Raw genomic sequence first — 17614 nt, 5'->3', positions numbered from 1 at the left:
CAAATAATGAACTGTGAGCCTGTCATGCTTTTATCAATTCTTTTTGGCCATGAAAACCTGCTGTAAAGACTACAAGCCTAGCTATAAACACAGTTAACATGAAAATCATCCTCAGAAACCTCAATAAAATTGCACGAAAGGTTATTTCTTTCAAGGCTTTCTATTTTAGATCACATATATGTTAGAGCTTGCATGGTTGCCTGTCATAAACAGAAGATCAAGATATAAAACTTCTTGCTGTTCACAAATAGTCTTTTTCTTTCTAATTACTCACAAAAATAGTAAGCAACTTTGGGGACATAGGTATACTATACATCAATTATCTCTCGGGCCTTTGGAGTGTGTCTGCCAGGGCACAAACGAGCATGTGCACACAAAAACATCCTCCGATATAACCATGTAAATATGAATACACATTTATACACCCTGAATTTCTCTGGAGAAAAAGAAAGATAAAATTGCCACGTTTTTCTCTTAAAGCCTGGAAAAATAAGAGCAGCAATATCGTTCCCATTTTGGGGTTCCCCTTTTTCCCCCCTCGACTATCTTTCTTAACTTACCGCATTCAGTGTCCTCCTATTTTATACTTTTGTCTCTTCCTCATTTAAACCCTCTTCCTGTTCACTCTACAAATGGTTCTTCATGCTTGTTGCCCCAGCTAACCAAAATTTCAACTGAAGACCCCATTTCAAGATAGCTTTCATTTTCCTAATGTATTGCTCTCTTAGGGATATAGCCATTTATAACTCTTGAACTAAGAAAGATCTGCTCCAACCTTGCAAAGCTACTAGGAATGTGCAGGATGTATAACTTGGAGTAGGAAGAGAGATTTGGTGAATGAAAGCCAACAAAGTGCTTATAAATGCAAATATTACAGTTTCCTATAATGAATGTAATTAGAGTTTGTAACCTTTTACACAGATATTCACCTAAAGGTGGGAAGAAACATGAAGAAAATATAATTGTTTTAAATAACATTTGCTATTGAATATTTAATTCTGCACGGATGAAAGATAGAAATCAAGAATAACATAGTATTTTGATAAAGCTTAACCACAGGTAGTCTTCAACTTATGACCACAATGGAGCCCAACATTTATGCTGCTAAGTGAGAAATTTGTTAAGTGAGTTTTGCCCCATTTTATGATCTTTCTTGCCACATTTGTTAAGAGAATCATTGCACTGGTTAAATTAGTAACACAGTTGTTATGTGAATCTGGCTTCCCCATTGAGTTTGCTTGTCAGAAGATTACAAAAGATGATCAGGACACTGCACAGGACTCATAAATGTGAGTCAGTGGTCAAGCTCCAAATGTAAATCATGTGCCCATGGTGATGCTACAAGTCAGTGGTGGGTTGCCCCTGGTTCATACTGGTTCACAAGAACCGGTAGTAAAACTGGCGGGAGGCTCCGCCCACTGACCCGGATGTGATCAGGAAGCTTCTGCGCATCCTCAGAAGCTTCATTCAGAAGCGCAGAAGCACGCGCAACCCCGTTGCGAACCGCTAGTAAAGGTAAGTAGAACCCACCCCTGCTACAAGTGTGTCATATGCGTGAATAATGGTCATAAATCACTTTTTTCAGTGGTGGTGTAACTTCGAACAGTCACTAAACGAACTGTTGTAAGTCAAGGACTACTGTATATTACCTAGTTAAAAGTACAACTTTTTACAGCACGAATGGAGTCAAAACTGTTTTGATTGACATCTACTTTGTTGTTCTTGATTGGCAAATTTTTGAGGAAAGAAACAAATAAATTTTACAATTTCTTTAAATTTCAAAACACCTAAACATATTACAAATTATTAATTATAAATCAAATTCTTCAAACTCTAAGAGACTGTGAGAAAATGAGAAGGTACATCAGAGATCATTTAGTCCAATGTTTTGCAGATATAAATTGCCAACCTGCCTTGACTTACGTATCACAAGTGATTAGTAATAAAACTATTGCTATTTTTTCCCTTTAAAAGAAAAAAGAAAACATCTTAAATGGCTTACAGATTTCTTTTTCAACTTTCTACTGTTTGGCAACACTCTTTTCTATATAAGACTTTGTTTAATCTTAGGCATGGAATGCCTGTACTTCCAGTATCTGAAACTAGCATAATCCAAAAGAATCTAGGCTATCCTTCTTGTAGAAACTTGTTTTTCTTTGTTAGCTGTGATTAGTGTTAAGAATTTGGATAAATACAACCCAAAACTGAAAACATTACCCACTTTTTCTTAAGTGTTCCTCAGTGTTCCTAATTTGATATATATAGTTTGCATATTAATATATAAAGTATTCTGTAGACCTAAAAACTGTCTATGGACAGAATCTGTTTTTTTTTAAAAAAAATTCAGATTTAAAAATATAATACCTCTGGGCATAACAAACTGGATAATTTGTTGTTAAATTGAATAATAGTAATTTTCATTTTGCATTGTAATAGAGGAGATATATTTCAGTTCTTCCCTCCTTAACAAAAGCAGCTGCTATAGTAGAGGATAATAGTAGCACATACATGACTTACTGTTCTTTCTGAAAGAGAAAATTGAGGCGTGCTTGAGGGCCGGTGTACTATGATTTTAGTTTGATAATTACAGTTGGTGTGGCAAGGTGTGGACAAAGGTTTCACTGAAATGCATCTTCGTCCAAATAGACTGTCTTAGATAACAATTCAAGGACACATAATTTATTTAAAAGTAGTGCTTCATTGTACCAGCATATCTAATGTATAGTTTACTTGAATGGATGTACTACAAAAGGTTCAAGGTCTGAAGCTTTAAAAATGAAATATGTTTGTCCATGTATGGTAAAGAAAAAAAATACTGTCGTTCAGAAATTTAAATACCAGAACAGCAGTAGAAGAGAATAAGAATTAATGGTCATCTTTTATATTCACCTGAATGAAATGGTCAAAAGAAAAAGAAGATTTTTAGAAAATATCCTTGTAATGCATGATATGACACCATACCCACTCATTACTAAATTTGACATTTTCAGATGTTTCCTTATAAATTACACTGAGTTTCTGAAAGAAAAAGAAATAGATATTATGGGATGTAGAATTCTTCAGTTGGGTCTGTCTGATACAGATGCCAATGTTTTCTACCTTTAATACCTAAATACAGACACCAAATCAATATTATATGCAGAGAGTATATACAAATATTACACAGCATGTTACTATATGTTGGAAATTTAACATACTGAGCAAACATTTTAAAATAAACAGAATTGTATGCAGTGAATTTAACAAGTGCAGATTTTTAAGAGTGAAAAGTATTGCAAAGAGAAGAGTAGAATTTTTAACAAGCTTAAACTTAAAATCGAGATAGTAAAAATGAATTGGAGAAATTGTAGGAGGAGTTTATACAAAAATATTCCCTATTTCTTTGCTTATTTAGTAAATTGAAAGGAAGTGAACTTTTGAAATAGTATGGTATGGTTTTTATTATGAAATAGGTGTCCAATGATATCCAAAGTTTTATAAAACATTTTTGTATAATAACAGCATTATTAAGGGTGCTGTTACCCCGTTTTCCCCAAAATAAGACATCCCCTGATAATAAGCCCAATCAGGCTTTTGAACACATGGCAATAAGGCCAAGAACTTATTTCAGGGTTCAAAAAAAATATAAGACAGGGTCTTATTTTCAGGAAAACACAGTAACTATTAAGCCTAGTGGGTATTGTAAGAATGGCAAAATTTGAAAAGATGACACCTGGAATCAAAATTGGAGGCCAAAACAATAACAATTTGAAATATAAACATGGCAACACTTTGCTGAAAGCAGAAAGACTTAGAAAAGCTCATTATGGAAGTTATAATGGGTTAAATGATGTTTTAAATATTAAGACAAAGTTAAGAGGCTGTGGTGAGGCCCCTCTTCAAGAAACCCTCTCTGGACCTAGCTGTTTCGGCAAACTACCGTCCAGTCTCCAACCTTCGCTGTGTGGCGAAGGTTGTTGAGAGTGTGGTGGCATGACAGCTCCCGCAGCATCTGGATGAAACTGTCTATCTAGATCTGTTCCAGTCCGGCTTCAGGCTGGGTACAGCACGGAAACGGCATTGGTCGCATTGGTTGATGGTCTCTGGAGGGTTTGGGACAGGGGCTGCTCCTCTGTTCTGGTCCTATTAGACCTCTCAGCAGCTTTTGATACCATCGACCATGGCATCATGCTGCGCTGGCTGGAGGGGTTGGGAGTGGGAGGCACCGTTTTATGGTGGTTCTCCTCCTATCTGTCCAACTGGTCGCAGTCTGTGTTGGCAGGGGGGCAAAGGTCGACATCAAGGCACCTTGTTTGTGGGGTGCCGCAAAGGTCGGTCCTCTCGCCTCTCCTGTTCAACATTTATTTGAAGCCGCTGAGTGAGATCATCTGTGGTTTTGGGGTGCAGTGCCATCTGTACGCTGATGACACTCAGCTGCACATCTCCACCCCAGACCACTCCAATGATGCCCTTGAAGTGATATCCCGGTGCCTGGAGGCCGTGAGGGTCTGGATGGGGAGGAACAGGCTCCGACTCAACCCCTCCAAGACCGAGTGGCTGTGGTTGCCGGCGTCCCGATATAGCCAGCTGGTGCCATCGCTGGCTATTGGGGCCGAGTCATTGGCCCCCACGGAGAGGGCTTGTAACTTGGGCGTTCTCCTGGATGCACGGCTGTCTTTAGAAGAGCATATGACAGCCATGGCCAGGGGGGCTTTTTATCAGGTTCGCCTGATATGCCAGTTGTGCCCCTTTCTGGATCGGGACTCCTTATGCATGGTCACTCATGCCCTCGTCACTTCCCGCCTGGACTACTGTAATGCTCTCTACATGGGGCTCCCCTTGAGGAGCACCCGGAGGCTCCAACTGATCCAGAATGCGGCCGCGCGGGTGATTGTGGGGGCGACATGGCGCTCCCATGTAACACCTTTCCTGCGCGAGCTGCACTGGCTTCCGGTGATCTTCCGGGTGTGCTTCAAGGTATTGGTTCTCATCTTTAAAGCTCTCAATGGCTTAGGGCCTGGGTATCTACAAAACCACCTTCTGCCACCGATAACCTCCCACCGGCCAATACACTCCCACAGAGAGGGTCTCCTCAGGGTGCCGTCAGTCAAACAATGTCGACTGGTGGCCCCCAGGGGGAGAGCCTTCTCTGTGGGGGCACCCGCCCTCTGGAACGAGCTACCCCCAGGGATACGACTGATCCCAGACCTCCATACTTTCCTCCGGGCCCTGAAGACTTTTCTATTTCAGCAAGCTGGGCTGGCTTAAAATTTTTAATTTGTTAATTTTATGGGTAAGGGGTTTTAAATTGGAGAAGCCAAATTGATTTTATTATGTTTTAAATTATTTTAATTTTCATATTCTATGTATTTTAATCTTGGCTGTTCACCGCCCTGAGTCCTTTGGGAGAAGGGCGGTATAAAAATTTAAATAATAATAATTATAATTATAACAACAACAATAACAACAACAACAACATCAATCTTAGTAAATTTTATAGCAAAGAAGTGAATGTGGCAGATAGTTTCCCCTTTTTTAGAACATGAGGATCCTGCAGAAGTAAAGAAAAAAAGGCAGAGAATATGCAAATTTAGACAAGGATTAGGAAGTTCAGTGAGAGCAAACCTCAAAATAGTTGAAACGATGATAATGCATAGATTGGAAGCTGGAAAAAGAAAAACAACATAGACACCTTTAAATTATCAGTTTGGAGATGGCTACTGAGAATAACATGGGCAGCAAGAAGAACCAGTTCCTCAATCCTGAACCAAATAAAGTCCAACTAATCTCTTGAGATGCTGATGAATAAACAAAAACTCATATGCTAAGTATGTCATACAAGCAGATGATTGTGCTTGCCAAGTTTGATGGAAGTAGAAAAGAAAGGAAACAGCAGATAATTACTGGAATATATTTGAAAGAGCTACAAATCATTACTGGAAACAGGTAGGGATGGCAAATGTTCATCTTTGACATCACAAGTAGTCGGATTATTATCCTACACAGAAAGAGTACTATAATGGAGGTCTAGCATTGAAGGGATCCAATACAATCTATGGGTTTAAGTTTTAAGGATTTTTATGTATAATTCATTCACTAAATCTGTGTGGCTCAGCTGCCTTTTGACCCTGAAAAAGACTGGAATGGGGTAACATTCCTTTACATCTCCTCCCCTCTCAACCTTCTGGTTTAAACTCAAAATAAGAGTCTTATAAAGATATATGAATGAACGGGCTACAAGCTAAACTAAAGTTGTAAGATGTGTTTTAATGAGTTTCAAATTGGAACAGAAAATCAGTCATCTTGAACACTGTATGAGTTAGTTGTAGACAGCTGGATTAGATATAGCTTTGTGGGATTAAACTTTTGTACAATTATTCCATAATAATTTTACTGTGATTATTTTTGTGCATACGTTTTATGAATAATTTATGGCAGGCCTTGCCTAACCAAGAGTTATTTTAGGTGCATGCATTTCATGGACCAGGTGACAAAACCAGAGGCACATTTTCATACTGAGAAAATTAGACCAAGATCAGGGATAAATCTCCTTGAGTTGTTCATATATGGACCATGAGAAACATAAACAACTGGTCTCACATCATCTTTGTAAAATGGCCTGTTGCTGATCTGTAAGTAGCAGTTATTAATTCCATATCTAATTTGTTCTTTAGAAATATGGGAGTAGTTTATATAGGGTTTATATAGAGTTCTCAGTCTCCTATCAAATCACAATTCAGCTTATTTACTGTATATCTTTCATCAAGGCACATAATTCAGAAAATAATTAAAACATCAGAATATAGATGGCAACTAATAATTATATATCTTTACATATTACAATTGAAAAAGCACAACAGCGTTCTTTATACCACTAAAACAATAAAAATAGCTAATATACATAGAACTTGATATTTTAGCAAAATATACAGTAGAATAATTCAAATACATTTTTAAGAAAATTATAAACATTAGAAAATCTTTTTTTTCCTGCTTGGCAGACATTTAGATTTTATAGTATTGTCCGGTGCAACAGGATTTTCTTTGGATTGCAATTTTCATATATTAAGGCTGTTAAAAGGTAAATTTCAAAACATCTGGAGGGAACCGGTTTTGCTTTTCTCTGGATTAGATATTTAAAGGTTGGTGATTTATAAAAAAAATATCAGCATAAAATCTATCAAATTCCAGCCATACCAGTAAAAAAACTAGGAAGCATTTAGTTCAGTTTTTCAAATTTGGCAACTTTTAAGATGTATGGCCTTAAATTCCCAGAATTCCCCTGGTGAATTCTGTGAATAGGAGGCCACACATTTACCAAGTGTTGAGGGCAGTAACAATAGTAACAGTCTGGCCATCATTCTGGTTTTATGAGGAGGTTCACCATTATGTATATACATAATGCAGAACTAACCAGTCATCATTTGATATATCACAGTGTGATACATGTGGAAAAAAGGATGGATTTTTAAGTTAACAAAATAAAACCCACAATTGTAACATTACAGTATGTAATCTTCTCTGTCTGGCAAGGCAAAACAAAAATCTGTTGGAAAGGATTGAGCCTTCTTCCGTCTAACCAGTTTACAATTCTAGAAGCCAAATGTCGGTGTTTGAAAATCTGACTTAACTGAGGAATTTTCTGTATAAATATTTATTTGGAATGCATTATCTGATTTGGAATAACATTGAATAATGAATAGAAAGGCAGCTGAGTAAATACTAACGATAAAAAGCAGGAGTGAATTGTTAATGCTGGGTGAAATATGAATCTAGAACTTTCTTGGGTCATTCTAATGGGTGGCTATGTTTGTTGGTATTTTGATATAGAAGGGCAAATATAATATTAATGTATAGGTAATCCTCTGCTTACAACCATAATTGGGCCTAGAATCCTAGTTGTTGAGCAAACCAATGATTAAGCAAGATGCCACTTAATTCCAGCTTCCCCAGTTGAGGTCATTAAGCAGCCATGTGAATCAATGGAATACTGGGAAGAGGGCATGGAACTCTTGAGTATGGTGCAGCAGGGAGAGGGCCCCGATTTCCTCCCCAGGCTCTCTCAAACCCCACCAGGATAATGATTGTATGAACAATGGCATCTGCTAGTGCTTTGCCAATTTGAGATTTGTTCTTTCAGTAAGGTGAGGAATTTCTTGGATTTCTTTAATTCCTCAGTGTACAGAGAAATGGATCACAAATCTGGTGAAAAGCACTAGCAAATACCACTGGAAGGCTCAAAACATTGGTGTTCACTAGCGTTTTCCCCTCTGAATGGAAGCAATGCCTTCAGGGGTGGAATTCAGCCTATTCGGTCCGCTTCAGGCGAATCAGTTGCTCTGACGATCAGCTGAGAGTGAACCAGTTCAATCCGACCATCAGCTGGGCCCGCTCTCCTGCCCCTGCGCTATACCTACCTTTATTTCATTTGTTTGAAGCCTAGCTGATAAGCGCGGCAGAGCGGATTGCCATGCCTCAGCTGTTTTTAGTGCTTTTAACACTGCTTTTAATGGCGTTTTCTAACAGGTTGTTACACTGGTTGAATCCCACCACTAAATGACATGCACTAAAATGCTAGTGAATATCAACCTTCTGAAAGCCTCAGCTCACTTACTAGCATTTTCCCTTCTGAAGAGACAGAAACGATAGCATTTGCTAAAGCACTTGTGAATGCCAGCGAGACTCAGAATGATGGCGTTTGCTGGCATTTTCACCAAATTTGAAGTAGATTCCTCCAGTGTGTAGGAAGATTTTCCCTCCCTTGCAACCTGATGGTTTCCCCATTGACTTTCTGGAGAAGCCAGCAGAGAAGGTTGCAAATCGCGATCACATGGTTGCAGGGCACTTGGCAATTGATTGACAATGCAAACAGGTTGCCAAGCATATGAAATGTGATCATGTGAAGAAAGTGGCAGCGTGATGTGTTACAACTGCCAGAAGTGCTTTTGGGGCAGTTGTGACTGCAGGTCATAAGGCAAAAGCTACCTGTAAAAAAAGGTTTATTATAATAATAACCTGAGCCGCCCAGAGTCCTGTGGAAATAGGGTGGCATACAAGTCCCAACAAATAAATAAATAAGTAAATATTTATTAAAACTTGTTTTCTATCTAATTTTCATGGCTCTGGGCAGCTCACAACAATAAAATATAATATAGATAATATAGGGAAATTTACCAAAAAAGAGACAGAATTGCCTCCCTCTCCAAAAAGAAGGGAAAATGTTAAAGAAGCCTATCCTAGCTTGTAATATTGTCTGCCTGTGCCAGCTGTTAAGTTTGGCGGAAACCTTTAATTTCACAAAATGCAATAAAGGTTTTGTCTTCATTTCTACTGTTATAATTGGAAGCTTATATGATTTTTATTACTTTTTATTACTTAGCAGGCAAGAAGCAACTACATTGTTCCAAAATATTAAGATTGCCCATAAAAGGAAAATGAATCAGTATTTAAACATATTTTAAGGCAATTTGAATTATTGTTTCTATTGCTCTCTCTTTCCTTTAATATGTAGATTTTACAGAATGTGCTGTTGTAGAAATCCAAAGTCCTATCCTGACTACCTAAATCAGGAATGGGAATTTTCTTATTCCAAGGCCATATTCTCACCACAGTAATACGTAAAGCCTGCTAAAGGTTCCTTCCTTCCTTCCTCCCTCCCTCCCTCCCTCCCTCCCTCCCTCCCGAATCTATAGATACAGTATTTCTAGAAACCAAAATTGAGTGTTTGCATCAGGATAGTTGAAACTGACTTTTCCTGGCTGCACAGCAGCTAACGTCATTGTCAAACTAAGAGTTTTTCTCCTAATCCACTGCCCTGTAAGCTTTATTGCATATTTATGGGAATGAAAACTTTTAGGCGGAAAAGCATATTTTAAGAAAGCAATCATATTATAATTTTTTTTTGCAAGTTCATTCACCATCTGTCTGTCTCAATCCTAAAACGGAAGCAATGGCAAAACGCTTCTGAAAAACCTTGCCTTTACCAGGGTCTTTTTCAAGTAGTCCTCAAGAGTCAACACTGACTAAAAGCCATGCATCTGTGCGCATGGCACACACTTTCACACAGAGACACAAGCTACAGGTAGTCCTCGACTTACGATCGCAATGGGTCTGTTGTTACGACCACAAATTTTCTGTTGTTTAGTGAGACATTTGTTAAGTGAGTTTTGCCCCATTTTACAACTTTTCTTTCCACAGTTGTTAAGTGAATCTCTGCAGTTGATAAGTTAGTAACCTGGTTGTTAAGTGAATCTGGCTTCCCCATTGATTTTGCTTGTCAGAAGGTCGCAAGTGGAGATCACATGACACCCCCCCCCCCAGACAATATAACAGTCATAAATATGAACCAGTTGCCAAGAATATCTGAATTTTGATCACATGATCATGGGGATGCTACAAAGGTCATAACTGTGAAAATTGGTCATCTTACATTTTTCAGTGCCAATGTAACTTTTGACCGATCACTAAAGGAACTGTTGTAAGTGAAGGATTACCTGTAATTGTACAGCAGCTAGAATTCATCGGCAAAATTTAAAAAAGAAGCTTTTTCCCCCAATCCACCTTCTCCCCCTTCGCTTTATGCTAAAGGTATTTATGGAAAATGGAATATTTTATGGAGAAGTACATTTTAGGAAAGCAGTCATAATACTTTACAGTTTTTTCCATCTAGGTCTGTGATTCGGTTATATAGCTAAATATTTCTAAAGTAGCAGTCTTTTCATTGCAACAAACAATATTGTATCAGTCATGCTAATAAATACATGAAAAGGGTTACATTTCATTACCTTTAAGTTGAAGTTTACATTATACATTTCTCAGGGTAACACTTAATGCAGCTTGTGAATTGCATTGAGCAACTGTTGACAACTTTAAAAAAAGGTAATACAATATAAAATGTTGTTTTAAGTAATTGTTTACTGGGTTGAGAATGCTAAGAAAGCTAGCTAGTTTTCTGGAGGTTTAGAATCAACCAATGATGAACGAATTTTATTTCTTTTATAATACTTTTGCAGTATCTTTAAAGCTTCTGTTCAATTATACTGAATAACTTTCAGTACAATATTGTGCAGTACATCCTGTTTATGAAACCTTGTTTATGCAAGTCAAAGATAATACAATATTCCCTGTAATGGATTGAGGATTATTTGTTTTCTTTCTAGCATCTCTTCCGATGTTAGTGATCATTTTGAGTAATTGCGTCAATTCTACATTACCCTTCCAAATGTTATTGCTCATTACTATCTCAAAATTTCTCCCTTTATATCACTTATATAAAAAGCTGCTATTTTGTTACAGTTTCTGTTTATCATGATTTATTTATGAGCAGCTAACACTGTAATGTTTTTGCTCTTAAATTTGCTCATGAAAATTTTTGAAAGTTAACTGAGAATTTACATTTCTTTAACTAAAACACCTCAAATTCCTTTAGATTTGAACCAGGTTTTTAGCTAAATTGTACTGTTTTTTCCCCTTATATCTGATTTTCCCAGCATACTACTTTGAGTGAAGAACCACTACATCTGCCAACAGCTGCTCAAAATCTCTCACCATGTAGTCATGAAATGAGGACAGCTTTAATCCAACTCAGTTCTTTCATCATTCATCTTATACTCTTCCCTCCTCCTCCCCCCCCCCCAAATAATTCTGTCCTGGGGAGGTTGTAAGTCTCAAGCAGTTGGTGGGGGGTTTAGAAGACCAAAAGTTCTCAAAAGGTTTAGAAGGGTATTAGATTTCATCTGTTTTACTAGAAAGTGCTTTCTTTATGCCTCCCTTTTTTTAAAAAGATTTTTTAAGATTTACATAATGTACTATGCAGTAATGTTGGACAGAAGGATCAATGTTGAAGTCCAGTTTGCTAGAGATTTCAGTCTGCAGTTTCAGACAGAATACAGAAATTCGTAAATACTTGGAGTGTGCCATGGGGTCCTTTTTTGGCACAGGATAAAAAGATTGAAGCAAATGTTTTCTCCGTAACTATAATAAGTATATAATGGTCAAACGAACATCCCCTCACATTCATGCATGTAATAAAAGAACATTAACAAAAGGGGAAATTCAGAAGTTGGTGTTCTTTTTCCTCAAAAGGCAATTGGACTTCCCTTTTTTTTTTCCTTTGAAAACATTTTTCTTCTCATCCAAGAAGCTTCTTGAAATTCTTTCGGAAAAACTGAAGAAGCTTCTTGGATGAGAAGTGAATCATTTTCAAAGAAAAAAACCCAAGGAAGTCTAGCTGCCTTTTGAGGGGGGGGAGGAGTACCTTTCAGACAACCATGACCTAGATGATTAAGAATCTCCATAGACAAAGGGGGGAAATATTTAGAATCCATGGCCATGGGAAGGAACACAGGGCATTATGCAATAGAAAATACTGGAAATTCTGTTTGGGTGGGAATCCATATTCTTACTGTTCTTATGTAGCAAATATTTACCGATTTACTATATTTTTCGCACTATAAGACGCACTTCCCCCCTCCCCAAAAAGTGTGTGGGAGTGTCTCTGCATCTTATAGAGCTAATATTGTGGCGGGGGGAGGGGGTTGGTGCGGCGACGGCTTTTGTCGCAGCCTGTCACCAGGGAACACTGAGCCTTCACTGCCAAGCAGCTGATCGGCGGTTGGATAGGCCTCCCGGAATACCGCCAATCAGCTGTTCTAGGTGGCAGCAATAGGCGGTGATCCCCAGCGCCTAGAACAGCTGATTGGTGATATTCCAGGAGGCCGATCCAGCTGCAATCAGCTGCTCGGCAGCAAAGGCTGAAGCGTTCCCTGGCGGCAGTGGCAGCTCAGCTCAGTTGATTGGTGGTTGGCGCAACAAAGCAGAGCCCTGACGAACCATGTGCTGGGGCTGCGATAACATGCTGAAGCTGACCAGGCTGTTTGCTGTTTGCTGTAAGGACACTAGCCAGATGAATACCGGATGGATGCTGGGAGGCAGAGGCAGATTTTTTTTCTTGTTTTCCTCCTCCAAAGCTAATGTGCGTCGTACGGTCCGGTGCATCTTATAGTGCGAAAAATACAATACTTACTCATTAAACCGATATGCTGCTTGGCTATTGATGACGTGATTTATGTTTTTGATCACTGAAACAAACCACTCCGCTTGTTGACTACCATCGCAGTGTGATATGTGTAGCTGCCTATCTAATAAATGGAACTGAGATGCGGTGTGTACATCAATATCATAAGGATGACACTGTTAAAGCACCTGGCAACAATTTTTTTAAAAAACTTGGCAGATGCTAGCTAAAAGCAATCAGGATCTGCTTGGTCAGGGTTCATATGCTGGTTCCCTATAAGAGAAAATCTGAAAGAACTTCAGCCATTGGGTTTTTCCCTTTTATTATCTTTATGTGTCTCATTATATTCTTCCCTTAAAAGCAGGAAGGGAAGTATAAAAAGAGTGAAAGAGCACTGGAAGACTAAACTAAACTAAATAGTTCAAATCCCTTGTCTGTTGCAAGCTAACCAAGCTCTTAGTACCTACTTGGTTCTTTGCATAACTTATTCATTGTGTAACATGGATTCCTTTGGTTCTTTAATTATTTCATCATTTTATTCCCACCCATCGTTTCTTTTTCTTTTAAAAATACAGCACAAGAGACCTAGGATCTGCAGTATTTGAAAATTAAATGTTAACGTAGTATTAAATTAGAATATTAAAGTAGTTCACTTTTTTGTTCTTTTCTGTAATACTGTATCTGAATATTTTTTTTTTACAAATTTTATCTTGAAAATTAGTTTATTCATTATGTTTAATTTTAGGAAACAGTGCTCTTGCAGAACGTTCTGAAAATGTGCATATTTCAGGAAGCTCAACTGGTAAGTCTCTCTTTTTTGTAATGTTTAAATTTCATGCATGACTTAAATAGTAAATATTGAAAGCCACCTGGTATCTTATGAAGAGATATTTGGCTATAAAAATTATTACTGCCTTTTGCAGCATGTAATAAGGAATGAAGCAAGTGGAACATGGAAAAAATTTTTCATAAGATAAATTTGATACCACTACTATGGTCACGAACAGATTATTCTTCTCTGTTTAATTATATTTCCATAGAAACATTAAAAAGAAAAGTTAGCTAATTTGATTTCTTATATCAAAGTTTTGTGCAATTAAATGTTTTGAGCTTTTTAAAGTGTGTATTACACATCTTAAAACATGATGCAACATCTGAGGATGCTGTTCATTTGACTATACTACTATCTACTCTACAGAATAATAGGGTGAGGTCCTTAAGGTTTGTTCTACTCCTTTGTAGACAAAAGAAAAAAGTACAAAGAATTCCTGATGCTTGGTTATATTGTTCTTTGTGTATTTAAAATAGCAAGAGCCATCCAGGTTGGGTTTTTTTGCTCCCTCAAGAGCAAAATTAATAAAGTATATTAAGCAGTAATAAATATTCATATTCATAATTAAACAATTGAATGAAATATGCATTGCCCAATAAAACACAGCAAAGAAAAAAAAATAGAAGGGTATCCAAATATTTTTTGAAAATCTATAATGATTGGCTTTAATGGACTTCAAATGGGAAGCTGTTCCACGCCTAGGCTATGGCTATAGAAAAGGCCATCTTCCTTGCACTTGTTACTTTAGTTGCCTCAAGTGTAGACAAGCAAGAAGGACCTCTACTACTGAATATAAAACACAGAGTATAAGCAGGGTGAAAGCAATCATTGAAGTAATTTGCTTTAAAAGCAGTCAGGACACGTTTTTTAAAAATATCTGAAGTCAGATTTTTTTTTCAATTGACCTTTCTTGCTTGTCTACCTGATAGATAAATAGTGTGGACATCTGCAGCTCCAGCTTTATATTAATGTCAAGCATTAAGGTTGCTATGAATAGAATATGAATTAAGTCTAGTCTTGCATAGTGAATCAATTCACCTAAAAAAAGAGCCTGTAGTACAGTAGACTAAAGCACTGTAATTAACATCTGCTGCTTGCAATTACTGCAAGTTCGAATCTCACCAGGCTCAAGGTTGACTCAGCCTTCCATCCTTTCTAAGGTAGGTTAAATGAGGACCCAGATTGTGGGGGCAATAAGATGACTTTGTATAAATATACAAAAGTATGAAGGCTATTGCTTAACGCATTGTAAACCGCCCTGAGTCTCCGGAGAAGGGTGACATAAAAATTAAAGCAAAAAGCAAAAAAATTCTAACTAGGAGAGTCAGTGGATTTGGTGTAGTGGATAAGGTTCCAGGCTAAAAACCAGTAGACACAAGTTCTAATCCTGCCTTTGGAACAAAGCCTGCTAGGTGGCCTTGGTCCAGTTACACGCTATCAACTCTAGGAAGCAGACATTGGCAAACTTATTTCTGAAAGACCTCGCCAAGGAAACCTGCAAGAACTTGTCCCAGTAGTCGCCAGGAATGAAAAACTGATTCAAAGGTATACAAAAACAAATGTTCTTATATATATGAAATGAAATAATCATCAACTAAAAAAAAAAACATTTTGGTTGTAGCATTAGTAATAGCACTTGGACTTATATACTGCTTCAGAGTGCTTTTACAGCCCTCTTTAATCGGCTAACAGAGTCAGTGTATTGCCCCCAACAATCTGGATCCTCATTCCAAGTATTTTTTAATAGAAAGCATAAATATGAAGGATGAAGCAAAAACAATTCTGCAAGGGACATGGTTCCCCGGACATCAGCAGGAAGATGTAACATAAATCTTCAAGAGGAAACAGAGTGGATAGTGCTGGAAAAGGGGTGATGTGTGATATGTGCTTTAATCACAAACTTTCTACATTGAAATTTTGATGAGATGATAATGATGATACTTTATAAACTATATATGTTGCCTGACTTCAAGCAACTCTATAAGATTTTAAATATATAAATGTATGCAAATAGTTTTCTCAGTAAGGTAATTGAACAATGTTGTGGGTGGGCGAGATTCACCATTGTAAAATGGAACACTGTGAGATGAGTAATAGAATTTCAAGGAACTATAATCATTTTTTAAACCTCTTTTACTTTTGTAAACAGAGAATACTGTGGCATGGCAAATCTCTCATATAGGAAACAATAAAAAATATCTTCGCTGATTTTAAACGAACTAGATAGGAAGTAGTAATTAAGGTGCAAAAGAAGGAAGCTATGGGCTTGTTCAAGTTCTCACTGCTTCCTATGGCCTCAACTGTTGAACTATTTAACTTTTGGTTTTGTCAGAACAAGGAACACTTGAACCATTTTTGAGTTTTGTACTTAGAAAGTTCCAACAAAAGATTTAAAGTCAGGCTATTTTGTTCTCAAAACAAAAGATCTTTTGTGTTTCTTGCATATCTGCAATTGGAATTAAAAATGTCTAATAAAATACCCTGATTAAAAGCTAGAGGGGACAATTCTAGAGCTACTTCTTCTTACTAAGCAAGCTTAGAAAAAATTATATCATATTTTAAACATATAAAAGCTTAGCTTTCTTTGCTTCAAAATCACTCTTAATATCTACAGCTGACCCAAATTTGTTTATTCATTCAGCCAAATCTCTTCAAAACAGAATGACCGAGTTGGAAGGGACCTTGAAGGTCTTCTAGTCCAACCCTCTGCTCAGGCAGGAAGCCTTATACCATTTCAGACAAATGGTTATCCAATCTCTTCTTAAAAATTTCCAGTGTTGGAACATTCACAACTTCTGGAAGCAAGTTGTTCCACTGATTAATTGTTCTAACTATCTGGAAAATTCTCCTTAGTTCTGGATTGCTTCTCTCCATGATTAATTTCCATTCATTGCTGCTTCTCCTGCCTTTAGGTGCTTTGGAGAAAGGTTGACTGGAGAATAGGTTGACAGTTCTTTTAAGTTCTGGAATTAAAGTTCTTCCAGACCAAACATACATTTCCAGTTTAAAACAAAAATATACTTTATTAATTAAATGTATCCAGTGTGCATTCACTAAACCACGTTCAAATTGCCAGGAATATTGTATGACTGGAAATCATCATGATTCTACCGAATTTAATCCATTCTTATTTTGTGGGGCTCTTACATTTTTTTCTTGGAAATCTTTCATTTTAATTGTTATAGCTGGTATTAGCCTCTGGCATAAGCATTGTGCCACCAACTCTCCCTCCCCATATATAATATGGAGATAATAATACTGACTTACTTCACAAGCTATAAGAATTGAGTGAACATACACTAAAGACATTAAGCATCTGAAATCCCATAGAAATCAGGAATTGTGAATACTGGAATCATTGTATACCCTAAATATTTAAATAATATTAAAATTAATATTATTTATAAAATTATAAAATTAAATTTTATAATTTAATTATAATTAAATTAATTAAATACCTTTATTAAAATTTAATTTTAATTTAATTTTAAAAGTTAATTTTAATAAAGATAGAAAGACCTTAATTTTAATAAAGGTAGAAAGACAATCTTATAAGTGTTTTGCAAATATTATTCAATAAAGAACCATTAATTAATATATTTTTGGTTGGTCTTTTTTTTTCTAGCAGAAGCATGAAGCAGGCAAAACAGTATATTCTAAAGAACTGCAAATGAATCACAGTGTTTGATAGTACTATAATCAGTTGTCCCCTCCATTAGTTTTATTGCTTTCAATTCCTGTATTGTAATTTTGGGATTGTGAGTTACAACCCTCTAGGGAATTTCTAG

General features: G+C 36.9%; 1 protein-coding gene across 1 annotated transcript in view; it reads left to right on the top strand.

Annotated features, from left to right (window-relative positions):
* LRP12 (LDL receptor related protein 12) overlaps window positions 1-17614 on the top strand; it is a 35341-nt gene that overhangs the window by 4441 nt on the left and 13286 nt on the right. Inside the window, exon 2 of the mRNA XM_034422174.3 lies at window positions 13740-13796. Coding sequence (XP_034278065.1) covers window positions 13740-13796 — 57 coding nt within the window. The remainder of the gene's footprint in view (window positions 1-13739; window positions 13797-17614) is intronic.

This window comes from Pantherophis guttatus, chromosome 3 (assembly GCF_059756535.1).
Source record: "Pantherophis guttatus breed Tessera chromosome 3, ASM5975653v1, whole genome shotgun sequence".
In the NCBI taxonomy this organism is placed as follows: domain Eukaryota; kingdom Metazoa; phylum Chordata; class Lepidosauria; order Squamata; family Colubridae; genus Pantherophis; species Pantherophis guttatus.
This window is presented reverse-complemented; position numbering and strand designations above follow the sequence as displayed.